The sequence below is a fragment of the Chanos chanos genome, chromosome 2, assembly GCF_902362185.1.
Source record: "Chanos chanos chromosome 2, fChaCha1.1, whole genome shotgun sequence".
Classification (NCBI taxonomy): domain Eukaryota; kingdom Metazoa; phylum Chordata; class Actinopteri; order Gonorynchiformes; family Chanidae; genus Chanos; species Chanos chanos.
In genome coordinates, this window is record NC_044496.1 from 9,376,662 (window position 1) to 9,397,698 (window position 21,037).

Sequence of the window (21,037 nt, forward strand, 5' to 3'; positions counted from 1 at the left end):
GGAGCTACAGAAAAATCTCCACAGCCCTAAGATAAGAGGTGAAATGTACTGCTGTACCACCAACATCCAGATCAGCATGAATCATCTGCCCATATTTGTTATTGTAAGGGCTTTACCACATCAGTTTGTTCTGAAAAGGCTGTCTTATGTTTCATACACTTCCTCACACTCTCTGTAAACACATTTCACATTGGTCTAAATAGGGAGCATGGTATTTGTATCTTGAGAAAATCTGTATTCAAATTGTTAAATACAAATTGTTAATAAATGTATGTGTGACCACCTTCTTGAGTTATCAGATATGTTTTTACGAAGAGGTGATGTCTGTTTCATATAGCTGTCAAAAATCATGACTAAAATGACTTTTTCAAAATTCTTTAACAATTGAAATATACATATTCCATACCAAAATGTGCAAATTTGTACTTCTGACTACATACATGAATATACCTGGAACTACAGTGAAAGGAAAACTGCGATGAAAATGGTGCAGACAAATGTTTTCAAAGAATAGAATTAGCTAATTCTCTTTGACTGACAGCTCAGCGTCAGTGCTACACATAAGATATACACACAGTAGAGTAACCTGCTGGGCTTTCATGATAAATAAGCTTTAATACTCACACCAGCTGCTCTGCCTGTTCTTTAGAACTTCTCAATTATTCATATGGAATTGAAAGCGTGTTATTTACGTACAAAACAGCTGTGAAATGAAAGGTTCTTATCATGTTCATTGCAGGAGTTACCATAAAAGCCTCATAGACATTGCACCTTTGAGAAAGGAAAAGACAGACACTGACTGACTGACAATCACTTTTTAACATGGAAGTGGAATACAAAGCTGCTGTTTCACTGATGCATAAATACCTTTTCTTAGGTTGGGTTAAGGACTCATGTCAAATCACACAGCGAATGTACTGCTGTGAAAACTCATTAGCCCTCACTATGAGCTAAACCGAAGATATGGAAGGGTGTTATGAGGTCAAATGTTCAGCAAGGCAGGTTTCATGCAAACACTGTGTGTATGAGACACAGGTGTATGAGTTCAAACGTTCAATGAGGAACATCTCATGCAGATTGATGGAAGTCCATCAAAGCTGGTCTACACATTGAAGATTCTCAGTGTGAACGTTTATAGAGCAAAACCACCAGAGTCAATCACTGAGGCTCATTTAAAGGTGTATGGCTCTCTGCCTGTAAGGCAGACAGGCTTTTATACTTCCCATCTATCAAATTAAAACAAACATTCCAAATGCAATAAAACCATATGAACAGAATAATGCCTCTGTCCAAGTCAATCTAGTTTTATAGCTTTTTTTTTTCTGCTGAGAATGATGTATCCACCCCATAAGAGTTTATGTTATTCCAACATTATTATTGGCTCTCAATGGGAGACCCGAGGGCCCAATAATGCACTTTACAAATGTGAGACACCGAGATCCCTGCCTTCACTTCATTGACCTGTCACAAATTCATTTTGACTTCACCAGTTAATTAAGGTAAAACACCACTTTCCAGAGCCTGCCTAAGGGCTCTAATAAACTCCCTCAGAGGTTTTAACCTGCGCTGAACCATGTTACACTGTGTTGTGTAATCTGTGTTTTTTTTCTTCTGTATGTTTTAGTTTGACTATATTTAAAACTGTAATCTCTCATGTACTGTTGGTCCTCGTGTGTATATTGACATTACTGTCACAGGTTGCTGTCCAGAGAACCAGTTCCCCCTGGGTTATGAAAGCAGGCTGGTGTATAGGGGTGAGGGGATGTAGTTTTAATGGACCTCTCACACTAACGCTTTTGCTCAGCTGGGATTCATATGAGGTTGACAGCGTAAGAGAGGGAAAATTACCATTCAGCATGCTGCAATTAAATGCGATCCAACAGTTTTCCCTGACATGTTTTTAAAAGGCAAACAGGACGTTAATGCTCTCTCTGTGTTAATTAAAGGCAGATTTGATGTTGGTAGACTTGTGCTCTGGGTCCTTGCTCTGTCTCTAGGCTGTTTTAGTCTCTAACTGTGAGTCTTCGGAGCTTCCCTTATTATATTACCTATGAAAAAGAAAACAACAGGAACTGTATTCACTAATGCCTGTCACACTGTTGGGTGAATGAAGAAGAGTCTAAAGGGGTTGTGTCAACTGTGTTAATGAGAAGAATTCTAAATGCAAATTCCAGGGTTTCTAATCACACACTGCCCTGGGAGAGCAGTGCGGCTTGGTTTTCCAGTTCTAGCAGTGAAGTCACAGTTCAAATTTACACACATTGAGTTTGAGCTGTTAATGATGCCGTGAGACAGAATATGGGAGATGCGAAAAGTCAAATATCTACTGCTTCTACTGTAAACACATGTGAACAAAAAATGCAAATGGGGTAATAATTGTTATTTGGATGGTATTTAATGCTGTAAACGAACCCATGTGCAGAGCACTGATTTTTCATTAAGACAGAAGAATTTCTCAGTAACGCTGTGTTTCAGCTGCTTTGCCTGCGGCTGGCGTTCATTTGCATATGATCACATCTCTCTAATGGTTGCACAGTGGTTGAAACAGAGTGAAGACAGAGAGGTTAATAGGCACATTGGAATCATTAACATGGATGTATCGATATATTGGCTTTTAAATATATCAACCCTACGACACACAAAAGAAAAACAATAGCTGTTGATCTCTCTTTTAAGTGCTCCCTTGAGAAAGACTTTGGCAGAAATGACACACGGTGAAATATTGTGTTCACTCCCCACAGCACAAATTACATCTTCTCAAATCTGTGACTGTTTATATGAGTCAGAAAACAAACATATTTAGTCTGTTTAATGACTATAATTTTACACAGCTGGAACAGACTGATTGCTGATTGGGATGACTGTGATCACATATTTTAGTCTTTAACTAAATGTGCGCTCGCTTTACTGCATGCTGGTGCCAGCGTAAAAAAGCTGCGTGGCCAGTGATGTGCAGTGAGCAGGCTAATTAATTTGTGTTATTAATTTACTCTGGTTGTTTGATAAGCCTCTGCGTTAAGTACACATTTAATGAAAGCAGAAAATGCCTCCTGTGGCAGCAAGGTCATGGTACTGAGATTAGACACTTCATTTGAGTGACTAACGAAAGCTAAGGGGCTTTCAGTCTTTTCTCTGATTTCGATCTCGATCTGATTTTTTTTTTTTTTTTTACAAAAACAAATGGTAAAGACCTTATTCGTGAACGATGAGCAATGAGAATGAGACTCTTTTCTAATAGAGGATGGGAGTGTGGTGAGAGATATGAAAGGGAAATGAGATGATGGAGTGAGTGGGAGTTCTCTCTCTCTCTCTTTCTCTCTCTCTCTCTGGACTTCTTTCGCTGTTGTTACATTCACACTCCCAAACCACAGTTGCCTCCTCCATGTAGCGCATTAAAATAATCCATCTCAAATAAAGAGATCCCAATATCATCAGCAAACCTGTAAAAAAACTAAATTTCACAAGTGTATTTCACCAACGCAGGTTCATAACAAATATGATTGGTGTTACTTTTTTTTCTTTTTTTTTTCAAAACAATTGTTATGCTTGATTTTTTTTTTCTTGTGATGTATTTTAGCTTCTCTGTATTTTAGCTTCTGCAGTCAGACATTTTCATGCTGTCATTGCCAACCAAATTGCTGTACATCGGCATTCATTTACATAAAAAATACATTCATTTGAACCATTTTAACTTTTTGTGTTAATGCAGTGCTTGTCTTTTGACTAAGAACAAATCAGACAAAATATTCAGCATCCTCTTCATGTTTTAGATTAAGAGGATACCCTCTGTCAAAGACAGGAGATTTACACACTACACCACCAAAAACACTAAACACTTAATTTGTATGTTAAACGTTATTCTATGTAAATCAAATGGATACTAAGACCCTACTGACACCTTGTGGTTGGTCAGATATCCTACATGCACAAAGCACAAACCTAAAGATGGACAAACCCAAACAGTGGTTCAAAGGAGGAGAGGGATATTGCTTTGTGTTGCTTTAGTTTTCCTTTTTTTACTTATACAAATGCTTATGAAACATAAAATCTAAATGCTTATCAAGAAGACTACAAAGCTATAGATCAGAGGTCATAAATGCATTTATACATGAGGCCATTACCACTTGCCTCAGTACGTTTGGCAAATCATCATGCAAGAAGCCTATACATCACTCAGCATAGGAATACTGTCTTTATTTTTGTCTCTCTGGATTTATGGAATTGGACATAGGCTTAGGGTTAGGGCTGATAGGACACAATTTCACTTACAAAGATGCCATATCTAAAGATGATGGGAACCACTGAGTCAAATGAACCAACAGGACAGATGATTCTGTATTAAACCAATGCGTCTTCTCAATATGCATGTCAGAGCAAAGAGAGAGACATGGGCAGAGAGAGAGAGAGAGATAGAGAGAGAGAGAGAATCTTTGATTCTCTCGGTAGGCACTCTTAAAATGCATTGTTTAGGAATGAGTACATTTTGATGAGTTTGAATAGTTTGTCAAAAATAAGACATAAGATCAATACCTGCAGAGAGCCACATGGGGAATTAGTGTATAAGTTATGCTAGTCATTACAGAGTCTCTAATAAGCAGGTCTGATCTGACATTAATTATTCAGTGTTTGTAATTGCATTTCTGAATAAGTGCTGGTGAGCTCGGGCAGATAATTTAACAAGAATTTATTTTTTCCCCTCAATGAACAGACAAAGCTAGTGTGTGACGTCAGCAAAATGAGAGGCTGCAGAGAATGGGAGTTGTGCTTATAGTTGATACTGACACTGTATTGTTTTTTTCAGAGGGATAATGAGATGCTATTTGACTCGTTCAGGCAAGATTGATTACACAGAATCTGTTCTTATTGTATTGTCTTTTTCGTTTGTCGGCTCCCCTCTGGCTTGTTGACCTCACCCAAGCTATAGTCATCACAGGGTGATTTGAACAGGTCTTGAATGTCTAAAAGCAACGAATGGCATGTCAGTAATTAGACTTCTTTCTTGGTCTCTCTGTCACTGTCTCCCTCTGTTCCTCCCTCCCCCGCACTCTTTCACCAGGATCACCGCAGAGGGAGACGCCTGGGACTGTTTGCATTTAATAATCCAATGAAAATGAACTCATAATAACTGCCTCATTTCTCTCAAAAAAATATAAATATTCATCATTGTAATGACGAACTTGACAAAATAGGGTTGTTCTGTAATAGAACAAAAAGTCTTTGAACATGCAAGTCATGTGCATGTGATACAGCACTGAGAATAGTGTTATACAATATCATTTGTCATAGACAAGCTAATTTATGACTGTACAAATACTCAGGGATACTTTAAGACACGCTTTGCCACTGCAACAACAAACACTGTGCTCATGAATAAAAATGACATTTTCCTAAGTTTTCCCAACAGTCATAGGTGAACTTTATTATAGACATTTGAAAAATCCCCTCTGTTTAGATTTGGAGGCCTGAACTTTAAAATATGCAGCACTGTGTGGGGGTGGGGGTAGAAGTCTGCAACAGGATTAGAAAGGTTAAAACCACACAGACATGATGGCTATACGGTGCAATTAGAGAAATAGGCATGTTCCTCATCAGAACAAATAAAGCTGTGTAGGCAGTGTGCAGGCGCTCTGTCTTGGGCAGATTTTGAGACCTCTAATTACCTCATGATGACGCACAAGGACATGGAGTGCAGACCCTGTGCCCGAAGAACCTCTCCGTCTTTCTCTCTCTCTCCCTCTTCTTCACTCTCTCCTTTTCTTTGTCTCTCTGTGTTCCCTATGATTTCAGAAACTTGGACATGAGAAACAAGCACTCAAAAGCAGTTTTACCATTTTACAGATGAAACAGGTCGCTGGCGGCAGTTCTAAACACACTCCTCAAACAGCCTAAAGCAGCACAAAGCATCTGCAGTGCATGACATGACTCTTCCATACCTAGCAACAGCCTTCAACACTCCTTCTACCGCAGGACCACAGAGGAAAATGGAGACTATCAATTATGCAGAAGTGTTATCAAAAGGAACTGGTCAAGAGAGAGTTGATTTAATTTGACAGCAAGATCCGACAGCAACCCAAGGATCCACCGGCTCTGTCAGGTCCTTAACGTACTCAATGGCAAACGAACGTTCTTCTTATGTAATGCCATATGCATCTCCTCTTCTCCTCTGCAGATCACCGTAGTTAGTTTTTTTTCTTTTGTTTGTCTGTTTGTTTGTTTGTTTGTTTGTTTGTTTTTTTGCTTTTTTGTTTTTTTGCAGTGTTACAGCCGCTGTATCTCTGAGTACAATATCTCATTAGCAGTGAGGTGTCAGAACTACCTCCGGTTTCCCCTCCTTTTCTTTTTCATCTTCTTTTCTTTTCTAGTTTTGTTTTTACTGATACAGAATGGGGAGAGATCTCTCTGGGGATAGGGAATGTTTCATGTTATCTTTCCCTATTCTTCTTTATTCTATTTCAGTGCTGTCCAGCTGACACTGATCATCGAAGGCAATGGAGAGGCGTGTTTGTGCATGTGTGACACACCGCTTTGTGTGTTTGTTTCTCATTTGACAGAAGCGGAAACTGTCAGCCTTTTTCTGTGAGCGTCGCTCTGTCTGCCCATTGGTCAAAACCGTAGCCAAAGGAATCAATCATTTTCAAAGCTTTCATAAAGCTTACGTGTTGACAGACTGCCTGACAAAAAACATGTCGGCTTACAGGATATCAAGAATATTGAAGGAATAATCCTTAATGGACTGACTCAGTGTGTGGAGGAGCAGTCATTGTTAACTGAATGATTCATACTATGGACAATGGCTGGGTGACACCCACTCAGAGTATGATATTTTCTAAATTTGGACTTGCTAATACCTGATACCTATGTGCCATCAGTATCTCTCAGAAAGTGAGCATGACACGCAAACCATCAGTTATATTATGGTTACATACCTACCAGAATGTATCGTTTCACTTTTTTAGGCAGCAATCTACCAACTTCGGTTTTGTCTGTTGACTCATAAAGACCTTTGAGGACAGGATCTTTAGATTGCTAAGGTCACCCTCTTCCACTTCTTCTGATTTCTCCTCTTCTGGTTTCTCATCAGGCAGAGGAGGTTTGGCTCTAACGAGCAACAGGACAAGTGATGGTATAGCAGTAATTACAGCTTCCATACAGTCACATTTCACAGACATCTCTGCCACTTCTGTGATTACCTGCTCTCTATGCCTCTAGCCTAGCTCCCCTCCACTGCCCTGCTTGATGTTTTTGATCACTGTATTTCTTGTTAGCTAGCACTGACATTGACAGGCTGTGACAGGAGGTCAAAGGGATTAAAAAATCATAAAACAGGGACAGAATTCTAAAAATTAAATGAGGTCTCTCCTCCGGTGAATGTTACAATAGACAGAGAGCTTTCAAGCAGTCTTCACTGGTGAGTGTGTTCCACCATTAAATGTGAGATGCTTACAATGAATCACAAAGTGAATGGTTCAGTGAATAGCTGACATGGTTTCAAATACGGCTGGAGAAAGTATTTCGTTAAAGCAACCAGACCAGAAGTGATTTAACAAATAAAATGAGGATAATACTGAACTGCAGTCATGGCTGATTTCACATTAGACAGTAATGAACTTTATTGTGCCAAATGACATTCTACAAACCTGTAACCTTTCTGAGACATGAGATAATTGTGTTTATAGTATGAAAGCCTTTCAGTATAATCATCCAGTCAGACAAGAAGAAGACTAGAACATTTCAGTAAATCATGTTATGTTTTCTGAATAACTGTCTCCTCAAAGAGATGTTTATGATTTATTATGAGTATATCATCTACTCTCACGTCCTAATTATTGTAAATAATATGATCATTTCTGCAAATTCGTACTGATGCAGATACCACGCCAAATAAATTGAAGATACCTATTATAAAAAAAAAACAAAAAAACACACAAGTATTTTTATTATCGGCAATCATAATTACCTTGGGATCACATAGCCAGCCAAAGTCAGAGCAACCTCAACATCTGCAAAAACAAAAGCTGCAGATATAGATTATGGAGCTGTCAGGAAGAAGTAAATTAGTCTTGAGATAATGATTCCTGATCCCTCCCACACATGACTGCTTTCCTTTGAGACTTAACTTCAAAGGCACAACTTCCTCCTTATTCACAACATAAACACAAACACATAGACACACACTTGCAAAAACAGATATACATGAGCTCTCATAGCATTTCTTGTGGCTCATGCATATTTTAAAATGATCTTCAGTTGCGTTGTTTGGCAAAAAAAAAAAAAAACTGTGTGCTGTCTCTGTGGTCTAGAAAAAGTTAATATTTTGTTGATAATTATTCTGTTGATGATGGGTCAGAACATGAAGGAAGCTGGTTGTCGAAGAGATCCACCCGGCATGAGCAGGCAGGGAGATGAACCAAGGCCGTCTCTCATGCTAAACAGGGCTGGAGAATGAGGTGGGAGGGTAAAGAGAAAAGAAAACTCAGCTGGAGGGAGCGTTGGGAGACGAAGGCAAAACAGAATCAGCTTAATCATTAGAGCCGCCTATGATGTCTTGTCCACTTCCCAAAAACCGATGACATGGGGAAGACGCAGCATGCTTGCTCTCTGTCAAACTCCTGCAGCCCTCACGCACATAATGAGGAGATGCAAAGGAAGCCTCACACTGCCCTGACTGCACAACCAAGAGCTAGAATGCCTTGCAGCAGGCACTGAGAAAAAGCAAACGTCCATCAATAACCCCCCACAAAACCAGATCTAGGCCCGCTGAGTGCAATGAATGATGCTTGTGGACGTAAGCCAGAAGTTCATCTTTCCTCCAGAGATAGCCACAACCAACCTCAGACCAGATCTGATGCTGTCTTCCAATACTTTGTGGCCAGTGTACATTACCTAACTAGAGGTAAGGCAAAATGTCGTGGGTGGAAAATCAAGATCTGCTCATTTTACATTGACTGTAGGGCTTTGTGGCTATGTCTAACACCAGGTTCCTGAAAGAGGCAAGCCAAGCCATTAGGGTAATATCAGAAGCTATGGAAAGAGGCAGCCACTGGCTTTGGCAGAAGACAGAAGACCCCAACTGGGCACCCAAGTGACCTTGAGGACAGGAGGATACAGAGGGAGGTGTACCTGGGACACCAGATGTCACTGTTGAGCCCTCCACAGATGTAGTGTGGTCACTGACACAAAAGTGAGGAAGAAGTGTGCCCATGTGGCGACCCCAAAGTCTTGATAATCCACTCCATTCAGGAATGCCAACTGCGACTGTTGCTGCTGAAAGACAGGTCCCTGCTGTGCTTCCGGCTGTGCCGAACATCAATAAAAACACAGCTGGCAGTGTTTGCGGGTGGGAAGCTGGTAGGGGATCAAATCCCCATCCCAGCAACAGCAGCCCCCGTTGCTTGGTCGGGGCACCAGATTAACGGTGTGTTGATCACGGAAGCATAATCTAAACCCCTGCGTGCTTTACAGCTTCCCACAGAGGCCCTCCACAGACTGGTGAAAAGAAGCGGTCAGTGACTCCACACATATCAGATGAGACACTTGTCTGTGACCCTTCCTGTCTTGTGTAGGAGTTGTGAAAGTGGTGGGGAAGCTGATGCATGATAACTGGCAATAAACAAACTGCGTGAATAGATGAAAAAAAGAGATGCGAAACACTGAAGGCAAGTGTTCTCAATTTTTTTCCAACACAAATTATTTTCCTCCTAGTGATTTTTACTATATAAATTTAACTTGACTTTTAACTTTCCATTACAAACCCCCCCCCCCCCCCCCCCCCCATGTACTGCCACAAACCCCAGTTGGAAACCGTTGGTCTAAGGGATTGTAACATCGAGTCCCTATTAAGATGAACAATTGCCAGATTTTGAGATGCCTAGATCTGTCAAACGCTTGTTGATTGACTGAATGCCAGTTAAAAACGTGTACACAAAGAAAGTGCTTGAAAAATTTCTTTGATATAGCACCACCTAGGGGCAGAAGTCTAACAGATTTTGCCTACTGCTTTAGAGATACCGCCTTTACCTTTTGCAAGGGTCAAATAAAATGTTCGTGGATTGCGGCCATGTTGTTCTAAAAGTTAAGTATTTTTGTAAGCGTAAGTGCTCATGACTCCAGAAATCATTTTAAGTTTAATTTAGTAACTATCAGATAAATGGCCCAATGCTGGAATAATGAGCAGGTGATACCAACTAAAGCCAAGCAAGGAATTTTCGGAGACAGACTTTTTGTTTGCAACTCACATGGTTCAGGGGTTATTAAGGACGGCTTAAAGCATTGTAGCGCCACCATTTGGCCGTCGTGATACGATCGAAAACTTGAGTCGGAGGGTGAATTTCCAAAATAACTGTCAAGTTTCATAATTATGCCTCCTTAGCTATTTTTCTCCAAATTTAGCGGCAGATTAATAATCGGGGGAAAAGCGAGTTGAACCAGTTGTTCTGCTTCAACCTCTTCTGCTTTTATCTTTTTTCTCTTGCTACTTGCATTGCTCACAGGAATGAAACTGTAATATTACTTGGCAAGTACCGTGATATTAAATCTTTATCCTAAACAGACTGTGGACGTCAGTAGAAACCAGCAGTACTCTGGCAGATAATTTGAGATTCTTTGAAGTCTGGATTTTGTGTCCTTTGCCCTGAGCTACCCTGTCCTATTCAGTGTTCCTGTTCTTAAAATGCTCTCACTCTATTTTGACAGGGTCTGCATCCTGGTTACTCCTCTTGGGCGTCTGCTAAAAGGAATACTTAGGCTCTTTTGTGCTTGAGAAATATGAATCATTTATTCATTATGAAACCGTCAACTCCAGCGAGTACAGTGCTTTATACAGACTATGCATGTGTTAAAAAATGAATCATTTCTCGTTTTTTGTAAGATTTTGTATAATTCACAGAATAAACTACGTTGCTGTTTATTGGAGGTGGCTTTCTGCTTTCACAGAAACTGCTGTTTTAATGAATTCAGAGGAAGTAGTCCTCAACAGAAGTTTTGCCCATTTTCAAGGATTTCACTTAATAATTGGACTGATATGACTCATATAGCTCACAGAGCTGTCAGTGATGTCTGACTTGATTCCTGTGTCTCGCTGTTGAGGGCTACACATGGATCTACACTAAGGAATCAAAACAGCTATTTTGTGACATTCCAGTGAGCACAAAAAGATCCAAATTCCTGCATCAGAAATGTCGTCCTGTGTCAAAAGTAAAAACGTTAAGATGTATTTTCAGTTTCTCCGTAAATTATTTCTTTTTTTTTTCAGAAGTAATGTCTCATAAATGAAATTGGACGTAGAAAGCTGTTCGTTAAACATGCCTGATGAAGCCAAACGTTATCAGTTACATGCATTCCTCAAGCTCACATTCTTTATTAGAATGTCCAATGGTCACGAGATATAAAGAATTTGCAAGAAAAACTGTAAATTTTGGACGTGTCTGCCATCACAATATAGTAGAACGTAAGACCGACAGTATATGTTATATATTTCTGTTGTACAACGCCTTAAATCATTAAAAAAGAGATGGAGGGCTCAGAGTCCCCATCCATTCTACATATTGTCTCTGTGAGTTTTGTTGAAGAATTTGGCGCGCTGAAGAGAAATGAACAGAGCTGGCTGGAACTATACTGAGAATGTTATTGGAGTCAATGAGGGCTGACGGGGAAACAGCAGACAAGTCCTACGTGACAGAAAGAAAGACTGCTTGAAAAAGATGGTCTCATAGAAACATAGAGACATTGAACTACAGCCTTGGAAACTTTGCACTTTCATTTACTACGATAAAACATACTGTTCATGGTGCTGCTAAATCCATATGTTACATGACGTTACATGATGTACTTGAGAAGGGGAAACGATGCGCAGATTCAGGTATTCAACAGCTGGAAACAAATCCGCTGAGGAGTAAGATTCAAACCTACAAAATCAACCAACATAGTTATCATTCAAAATGAGTGTCACTTGAGACGCCGAACACCGCCTGTCGCTCACTCAGATACAAAACACATGCTGGGATTAACTTGTTGACTGATTTTTTAGACATACGTGTAACTACATAATGTTTCATAATCTATAATGGCCCATATAACAGCATTCACATTCTAGTCCACTGAGATTCAACCAGAATAATTCTCCCATTATTTTCCCTTACACCTGGTATTGTGTTGCCAAGCATATAACCAGGCAGTGTGTTTGTTGCAACCGCTCCTTTGTCTAAGTAATACCAAAATATTACAGCACATACTAAAATATGTCAAAACTTGATAATGTATATGATAGAATATCTGCATGGGTTTTCTCTCAATTTCAAACTACGTTTTTCTGCTTTCTCCAATACTGCCCACTGTTCATATGCTACAGAAACCAATATTATATAGGACAATGTTTAGATTCTGACTTTCGCTCAAAATAGGGCTGTGTTGGAAAAAAATGTCATCCCTGAGCATTACTTTAAATATCTCCCGACGAACATATAACAGCTATTTCAGCAGTCTAGGAAGGGTTTTTTTTTTTGTTGGTTTTTTTTGGCATGTCCCGAATTTACAAGTCAACAACTTCATGCAATGAGTCATCACAGTCTCTCTTGCGCATGAAAATCAATGGTTAAGGTGGAGCAAGAGAACTCATGGGCAAGCACTGGAGCAAATATAAGGGGGTAGGATCGCGGGAACTATGCAAACTTGGATTCTTGTGCGAAGGAGAATACCCTACTTCAAGGCGCACCTCGGCAGTGAACACCATGCAGGGCTTCAGCGTGTGGACTCGGGTGGTGACGGGCGCTGTGTTGCTGTCCGTCGTTTTAGGTGCTGAAATTGACGGCACGAATGTGAATTTGGATTTGGATACCAGAGCCATCAGAGATTTTTATCCAAAAGACCCGAATCTGACCAACGAAAAGCAGCTTGTAAGTTTCACTGTTGCATAACTTGATATAAAAGTAGTGTTAACTTGGAATGTCATATAAGATGAGTAAATTTGATAAAGTCTGAATACAGAACTTGTGTATCATCAAATGCGATTCATTTTTACAGCTGGGGGCTCTGCACGACGTTCTAGAAAAGCTACAGAGTAAACGTATCTCACTTTGGGAGAAAAAGTTTGGACGGGTTCCCTTGGTAAGTGTACAGGCATCTAATTACCCACAAATATTTTTATCAGGAGGCAAGTACGCCACAGTTCAATTGTAAACTTCTATTCGCATGCACTGATTGCTGATTCATACACAGTTAGAAATGTTGGTATACAACTATGAAAAGAATGTGCCGTGGATTTTACATGACGGGACTTTTTCCGTGTCTTCCCTCACAGTGCGACGTTGGTGAACAGTGTGCTGTTAGAAAAGGCTCTCGGATTGGTAAAATGTGTGACTGTCCTCGTGGAGCGTTTTGTAATTTCTTTCTGTTAAAGTGCTTGTAAATATTACTGAATGTCAACCAGAGATGAACATGTAAAAATACATCAAGACAGCAAAGACGAGTATTTATATGTCTATTTTTTTATGAGCTAAGTGCTATCCAGGGAGAGACAGGATTTCTCGAGAGATCCCCTGCAGCTTTTGAATTTGTTTTTATTTTATTGATCACTTCATTGTAAATGTAACTGAACTCATATTAAACGGCGTTAAATTTTCTTTTGTAAAGCAGTCTGTGTGGTCAATATATCCATCATTTTTTAACTGTTTTTTTTTTTTTTGGTCCACAGTTTATAACGTATGATTCTGTCCAATACATTTAGTGATCTCCAAGGCATATGTCTTCATACTTTTGTTGCTCAAGTCTTCACAAAATTAAAAAAAAAATGTTTTGTGAACAGAGAAAATATTGAATTTTGGGAACCTCACCTTTGTTTCACACAAAGAGACAAAACAAAGAGGACAACTGACTTTCATCCATCTAAGTTATTCTCAATTCTTCACTTGAAATAACGAATGAGAATAATAAAAATAACAAAGGGTTAAATATCCTTCAGCTCAGTTAAACATTTCTTCAGGTCCATTTCAGCCTTATTTGAATGTAAAGGCTTGTCCTCACCCCTGCCCCCCCCCCCCTTCCCAGCCTCATGCTCTGCAATGCTTCCTGTCAGACACAGTTTAAAGACAAAGTCCTATCCCGGCTCCTTCGTCTACTCATTATTCCAATGAGAAGTACGGCTGACAGTGGACCATAAACATATACTGAATGATATAATGCCCACTGATTAGTTACTGTTTTGCAGAGCGCCAAAGTTTCAGTTAAAGAGTGGGGAGAATTGTTATTTGGTTGGTACATGTATGAAAATAGCTGCAACTTAACCTCCATCTATGGTAACATCAGTCTGTACAACAACTGCCTTTAGTTCCATTCCCAGTTTGCCTCTCCGCACTCTCTTTTGCTCGCTCTGATAACTGACAGCTTTCATTAATGTTACTGCAGAGTGGCAAATAGCCTGTGAAAAAAGGCACAAACTGTTTTTGCCTTCTGTGTGCCCAATACCCAGGTGTGCCTCAAGGGGCTCCCTTTTATGGCAGCTAGTGCTAAAGCAAGCTGGAAGACAAGGATCCAAATTTTCTCAGCTGTCAATCTGCTGGCCACCCAAACGCATGCTTTCACTTAGCATTAGCTTCATTTGTGCTCATTAACAATTTACAGAACACAAGTGGAAGAGTATAGAGATTTTTAAGGGAAGCCCCAGTTGATTCAATCTCAGACGCCAAATGGAACGTGTGGGGTAAGTCTGGAAGAGGCTAAAACAGGCTTGATGAAATCTACAGGTTTCTTTGAGACCATTATAAAGTGACATAGGTGTTAGAACGTGTAAACTGCAACCAGGCTATGACTCAGCTTTCAGGTCTGTCACTCTGAAAATGTCACACTGTGTTGTTAAGCTGACAGCTCTCAGATGGGGATAGAAAGTTTGGATGCTGACAGAATTTGACAGGATTTGACAGTATTTGACAAATAAAGGTCAAAAAAGACCACCTGACACGGTGAACACAGGCCAGAACAGCAGGCTCAGCTGCTGCATTCATTGTATACACATTATAAAGAGCAACTGTACACTGAACTCATATTAAGCAGCTCAAATCCAGAGTTTTGCTTAACTGAACTCATCTGGCAAACTGAAAGCTTTTGTGGTGCATTCCGTAGAATTTCAGTTAACATTTAACATGAAGATTGAGGTCAATTCACGAGTTTATTCACCATTTCTAATCCACTGAAGATTTAGAATTTAATAGGTAACTGGAAGAAGACAATAACAGAACTGGACATAATGGAAGATGAACTGAATTCCATGACTTTCAGTATAATTCTTCTTTGTTGAAAGTGAGCACAGATCCCTCATTTAGAATAAAGCTGGTCTATTTTGAAAATTTGAGAGGAAATTTTAGAGATTATTGCTCGAATATATTTGAATACAGTTTCAAGAGAGCAGCCCCCATAATACAAAATTTAAAAAATTACATAAAAGAGTTTTGTAGAACAAGAATGTTAATGAGGATTCTGGACTTGTCCTGTATAAAACAATCTTGAACATTCACTCATTTTCTAAGCCACTTATCCTAGTTAGGGTCTCGGGGGGTGCTGGAGCCTATCCCAGCATTCATTGGGCGAAAGGCGGGGAAACATCGCATCGCAGGGCAGACACACAGACAAACACATTCATACACGCATTCACACCTACGGGCAATTTAGTATTTCCAATTCGCCTGACTTACATGTCTTTGGACTGTGGGAGGAAACCAGAGCTCCTGGAGGAAACCGACACAGACATTGGGAGAACATGCAAGCTCTTCACACAGAAAGGACCCTGGCCGTCCGGCCAGGAACCCCAACCCAGGACCTTTTTGCTGTGAGGCGACACGGTGCCAGGGTGTCACCCCAGTCTTGAATATACTGAAGTAAATATTCTTATTTGACAGGCTATAATTTTGATTTAATGTAGTTTATGGGTTTAGTAATTACGTAAGACCATAACCTCTAACAGTTGTAGAATTTAATTAAACTGAACCCTGTTTCCTTTAAATTTTATTCCTAAAGCCTCCTATAGGTTCCTATACATTTAATTCCAATGCTGCATCCTCACACTGGTATCAGTTTCAATCCTACATTAACCAAAGTAACAATGAAACATCAACTATGTAATTTAAATAGAGTGTAATTAAGTATAATTTAAATAGACTCCAACCTCAAATCTGTCGGTTATATTTTAGAGGACTTTGTTTTGTTGAACATGAACACTTTAGAGTGAATTACATACAGGCTTGTGGTGCTTTGAAATACTTGTTTCATGGGTGAATTCAGAGAAAATGTTGGCTAAAGGACACTCATGACAGGTCCTCAGTGACACCTAACAAATGTTAGTAAGCAGTTTTTTTCTCTTATGTAGCACCACATACATTTACATTTACCTATTATTTATTTTACTTTATAATTTTACAAAATACTGCATTTACCTTAATTGTTGAATAACAACCTTTACCCAATTTATTGTACTTCTTTTTTTTTTAATCATATTCAAAAATCATCAAATATAGATGAGATAGTCTATGTCAAAAATCATGTGAGATTTTTTGTAAAAATGAACAGTGAGGGCCTAGTGCAGACAAACAACCAAAAGAAATAAACAGTTACTAGGCACGCTGTACACAAATACATTTTCTTGTTGAACACCTGTGTCTGAAGATGGTTTAAACAGCTTTGTTAGCTGTGGCATGGGCTTTTCAATGGCTAATTTCAGATTAATATTGTGACTGAAAAGCAGGCTGCACAAAAGACTCCAAATATGTGAGTATTGATTTTTTGTCTTTTTCATTTTGTGCAAAAAAAAAAAAAAAAAAAAAGATGAGTAAGAAAAAAAAAACATGCTTGAAAAGATTCCTTAAATAACGTTTATTTCATAAAAATATAGAAACTTCATCACAAACAGAAAAGAGCTGTAATCATTTCTCAAACGCATCAGACAGTGGGTCATTGTAAGGGCACTCGTTCCAAAGAACTTTTCTATATCTTCCATCAAATCTGCAAATAAAATGCTGGAAACTAGAACACAAAAAAGTCTCCATCCAAAGCCTTCACAATGCCTCCCACCAGAGTGGCATACTGAGGTCATGTGGTTGTTTCAGAGCGCGTGGAGCTGTAATGTCTCGGAGGCAAGTTTGAGTCTGATATGGTAAGGACTAGAGAGAGGAAACATTAGCAGCTGTGGATTACAGGTGTGTAATCTCTCCTATGTCAGCTGTAGCTTCCCCACCCAGGAATGGAATATGATGACATCATCATAATCACTCGCACTTTTCAAACATTCAGAATTAAATTAAACACAGCAAAACTGTGTACCAGTGTGAAATCATTCGTTAGCTGTGAGATCGAGGCAAGGGCAATGCTAACACTAGAACAATACAAGATCAACGTGAATGCTGAACAGATAGCTGTTGAAACCCAGTGAAAGTGACAATTAAACTCTTCAAGAAAACATTTTAAAATTATGCTTCACGTTTAACACAATGGCAAAAAAGAAAAAAAAAATACTTTCATTAACAGCTATGTATGTACAATTACCTCAAAAAAGACTGAACATTTCAACAGCAAGCGCTACACCTCTTCTATGTGAAGAACTAGATTACAGTAACAAACACAGCAACTATTATGGGTACATTTTGTTGATTTGTTTTGTGTTTCAGTGACATTAAATTATATAACTGTTTTTAAGATGGAAACATATGGATATAACAATGACATTTCACACCACCTCATAAAGTTTCAAAATTAAGCCAAAATTTAACCAAGACCAAGACCTTGTTTTGTATTATTGTAGAGAATATTTCTATGTACTGGTATCAAATATGGATCAGTGTAATTGTAAGTGCAGCATGTTTAGTTGTGATCCTTCTGCTGCAATGATAACAAGTAAAACAAATCTTACTCAGAAAAAAAAACTGAATTTATCAATCAATTTACAAATCTGAATTTTTAAATCACTTCCTGCACTTCACACTTCAGCTTCTTAACTGAAGAAGGCTTGGACATTGATGGAATTAATTTGTGCAAGACTGTTTACACAAGCGATCTCCATGTCTAATCTGCCAATACAGTGCTTGTGGAAAATTACTGACAACATCTCAGCAGAAGTCCCCGGGCTGTTGTCCAATATAATCAATGAATCTCTAGTCTGTGAGATTACACAGGTCGTATTTTTCCTGAACTGAAATGAAAATGATGGCACAATGCCTTAAATCAATAGCTGAAAGCAATTTTTATCCAGGAAATATGTAGTGTGGCAGAAAAAAAAAACTGAACTGTTTGCTAGACCAGTACTCACAAACAACCTTTACCTGACATGTATTACTCATCTGTTACTGATATTGAGATTTATTCATAATTATCACAACCTTTAAATGGAGAATGAACTACATGTGGTAAAAGTGTAATCTCTTTGGATTACAGCCTTATAGTCTTGCCCACAGATTTAGACTTTGCCTACATAGAGAGATTAGCGTCTTGAGAGTCAGGCTGAAAGGGATAGCTCAGGGCGGGTGGGAATACTGGGCTTTTTGGTTGTTCATCAGTCAGGACCAGATCTTCCACATCTCGTCCGTGAAACCGGCGGCGAGCGATCTTCACTGTCACTTTACGACCTTGAAATGTTTTGAGGGCTTCCTTGGAAGCCATGGCCCTTGCTGCACCATCATCGCGGCCATACCCCGTGCCCATGTAGACAGTTTGGCAACGCAGTTCACAAACCTGCCCCTCTTTCTGAGTACGCCCTGCCGGAAGATCAGGGATGTCTTTGAGGGGGACAAACACACAGTTTAAACTGACCTTCAATGACTCCGCACAAGACCGCAGAATCTCAAAGTGGTCAAGATTGGGCCCAAAGCCTCCTGCAGACACCAACTTCCACGCTACAGCCTTGTAGAGTCGGTTGAAAAAAGACTGGCACTGGGCTGGAGCGTCAGGTGGAGGGCCTGACTTAAGAAGGGCAACACACTTCCCTTCACCCTTACCATCTACATCATTAAGGCCAACCTTATTCTTCTTTACTAAGCTGCCAGGATCCCCTCCTAGTCACACACACAAACACACACACACACACACACACACACATCATTTAGATGACAAATGTAACGCTGTATTCACCACCTTTCTTTGCATTACAGTATAAGAGTGCTCCTGTTGTGACTGGTCTATCATGTCATGGTCTATTCAAGTCAGCTGATTGCAAACAGCTTCAATATAAACACATGAACGTGCCGATCAACTGGAAACGGTGACATACCTGATGGGTGAGGTCTTTTTATCTTTCCCATGAGTTCATCTCTGGTCTTATGGACTGGAGCTTCATGCACACAAATTCCCTCTGCCATCTCTCGAACCTTCTCCATCACTGGCTGAGGATATCTATATTTAATATATGTAGAATATGTAGAAACGTTTACCCTCATTCATTTCACTGAAACTCTTATCTTAAAAGTATTTCGAAACCTTGATGTCACGTGCTTTACTAAAAGCCACAGTGATTGAGAGCCAAATAAAACCCGCAAAGGCTCTACCAACCACATCGGTAATATATGCCCTACTGACCGGACAAAAGCTAGCATCTGCACGGCATTGATAAAATCTGTTAAAGCACTCAAACCATGGCATTAATGATCCGAACAAATCACGCTGAGAATTGTTCCTCTGGTGCCAAGAGAATTAGCTCAGCACAACTCCTCTTGCTCCTCTCAGTGGTTTACACTGCTTGAGGTCATTTGACCTGAGAAACCCAGGCTCTTACTCCCAAACCCTGGCAACCCTAATACCAAAAGATGTACATCACTTAGTGCATTCCCAGGTTGTAGGCACATCTTCACATCACTTACTGGCAGCCCATGAAAACATGATTAGTCCACACCATAGACAGAGAAAGCAGCCGATCCAAACAGGGACTCTGGGTTCCTGGCTGGATGTTGGGAAAGACATCAAGGTTTCGCAAGATGAACTCTCTCCTGGCATGCCACTGTTTATTTGTCTCACAGTGCCCCCTTAAGGACTCTATCCAGGGTACTAGATGAGGGTTCTGAGTGAGATATTCAGATACCACATCGCCTCCTTCCCCATCTGCCATCACTGAAAAAGAACAAACACAAATCACCTGATTAGATACCACATTCACAGTCAGTCAGATGTCCATTATAGTTTTATCGTCCGATGATACCTACAACCTTAAACACACATTCAACACATAAGCATCGTATTTAAGCACAAGTTAACTCAATAATTGGAAGCTGTGTAAAAAAGGAAATGTAACACCGGTTGGTAATGTCGCACTAACAGTCACCGAAGCATTAACACGGAGCCGAAAATTTCAAACGTTTTACTGCTAGAAGACAGATTTTTTGTTATCGTTAATTAACTGGACTCAAGTAAAGAAAATATAGTAGCGTAATCACCAGTACAGAGTGAAACACTACATTTACTGGAATCGTTGCTAGTATGCCGCACAAATCAAAGATGAAGTTGGCCCACTATTTACACCGTTCTTTAGATGAACTAACTATAGGAAACTGTTGTTAGCTGGCTAACTAGCTAGCCGAGGATCTAAGTGCTGTCCGAGTTCCGGGTCAATCTGACAACATTCATCAAAGCTATATTATAGGTTTACAATGTTCTTAGTCACATTTGGATAAAGCTGTAGTTACTTGCAGCTAAACTATATGAATCTATATTTTAAGTTTAACCTTAGCACTGGCAGCTTGTCAATTGTTTTGGAACATTGAGAACCGAAGTTTCCATGCCACCTCAAGATGGCTTGAATGATATTAGCGTATGCTAATGCGACCGACATTGGACGTCTTAGGACACAAACAAATAAAAATGAGTGGTTTTGGAGGCATACAGACGATGCGCAATTCACCAACCTTCAAAAGGCTTGCCGCTGTCGTCTCCACATAACGTTTGCAAGCAACTTAGAATATCTATAGTGACTGCACGGCACTACACTTCCCAGTGTCGCATATGCTGACATCATCTACAGACGACGGCGCTTTTGGCGGTGCCGTTAAGGTTAAGGATGAATAGTTGACAGCCTAAT

General features: G+C 39.7%; 2 protein-coding genes across 2 annotated transcripts; one reads left to right on the forward strand and one right to left on the reverse strand.

Moving 5' to 3' along the window:
* The first annotated feature begins 12,725 nt into the window (after positions 1-12,725).
* On the forward strand, positions 12,726-13,402 carry cart3 (cocaine- and amphetamine-regulated transcript 3). Its single transcript, XM_030765991.1, has 3 exons — positions 12,726-12,890; positions 13,018-13,101; positions 13,295-13,402. The coding sequence occupies exons 1-3, from the start codon at positions 12,726-12,728 to the stop codon at positions 13,400-13,402; spliced, it is 357 nt and encodes a 118-aa protein (XP_030621851.1).
* Positions 13,403-18,385: 4,983 nt separating this feature from the next.
* On the reverse strand, positions 18,386-20,925 carry cdkn2aip (CDKN2A interacting protein). Its single transcript, XM_030766695.1, has 4 exons — positions 20,865-20,925; positions 19,827-20,073; positions 19,241-19,362; positions 18,386-19,025 (listed from the first exon to the last, which is right to left on the reverse strand). The coding sequence occupies exons 2-4, from the start codon at positions 20,069-20,071 to the stop codon at positions 18,442-18,444; spliced, it is 951 nt and encodes a 316-aa protein (XP_030622555.1). The 5' UTR covers positions 20,072-20,073; positions 20,865-20,925; the 3' UTR covers positions 18,386-18,441.
* Between the last annotated feature and the right edge of the window lie 112 nt (positions 20,926-21,037).

Excerpts from the sequence above, each read along its gene's own strand:
- cart3 (XM_030765991.1), top strand. The coding sequence starts at position 12,726 with ATGCAGGGCTTCAGCGTGTGGACTCGGGTGGTGACGGGCGCTGTGTTG. Across the intron at positions 12,891-13,017 it reads TGACCAACGAAAAGCAGCTT|CTGGGGGCTCTGCACGACGT; the intron begins GTAAGTTTCACT and ends TCATTTTTACAG. Across the intron at positions 13,102-13,294 it reads AGTTTGGACGGGTTCCCTTG|TGCGACGTTGGTGAACAGTG; the intron begins GTAAGTGTACAG and ends CTTCCCTCACAG.
- cdkn2aip (XM_030766695.1), bottom strand. The coding sequence starts at position 20,071 with ATGGCAGATGGGGAAGGAGGCGATGTGGTATCTGAATATCTCACTCAG. Across the intron at positions 19,363-19,826 it reads CATGTTTTCATGGGCTGCCA|ATATCCTCAGCCAGTGATGG; the intron begins GTAAGTGATGTG and ends TATTAAATATAG. Across the intron at positions 19,026-19,240 it reads AAAAAGACCTCACCCATCAG|GAGGGGATCCTGGCAGCTTA; the intron begins GTATGTCACCGT and ends GTGTGTGACTAG.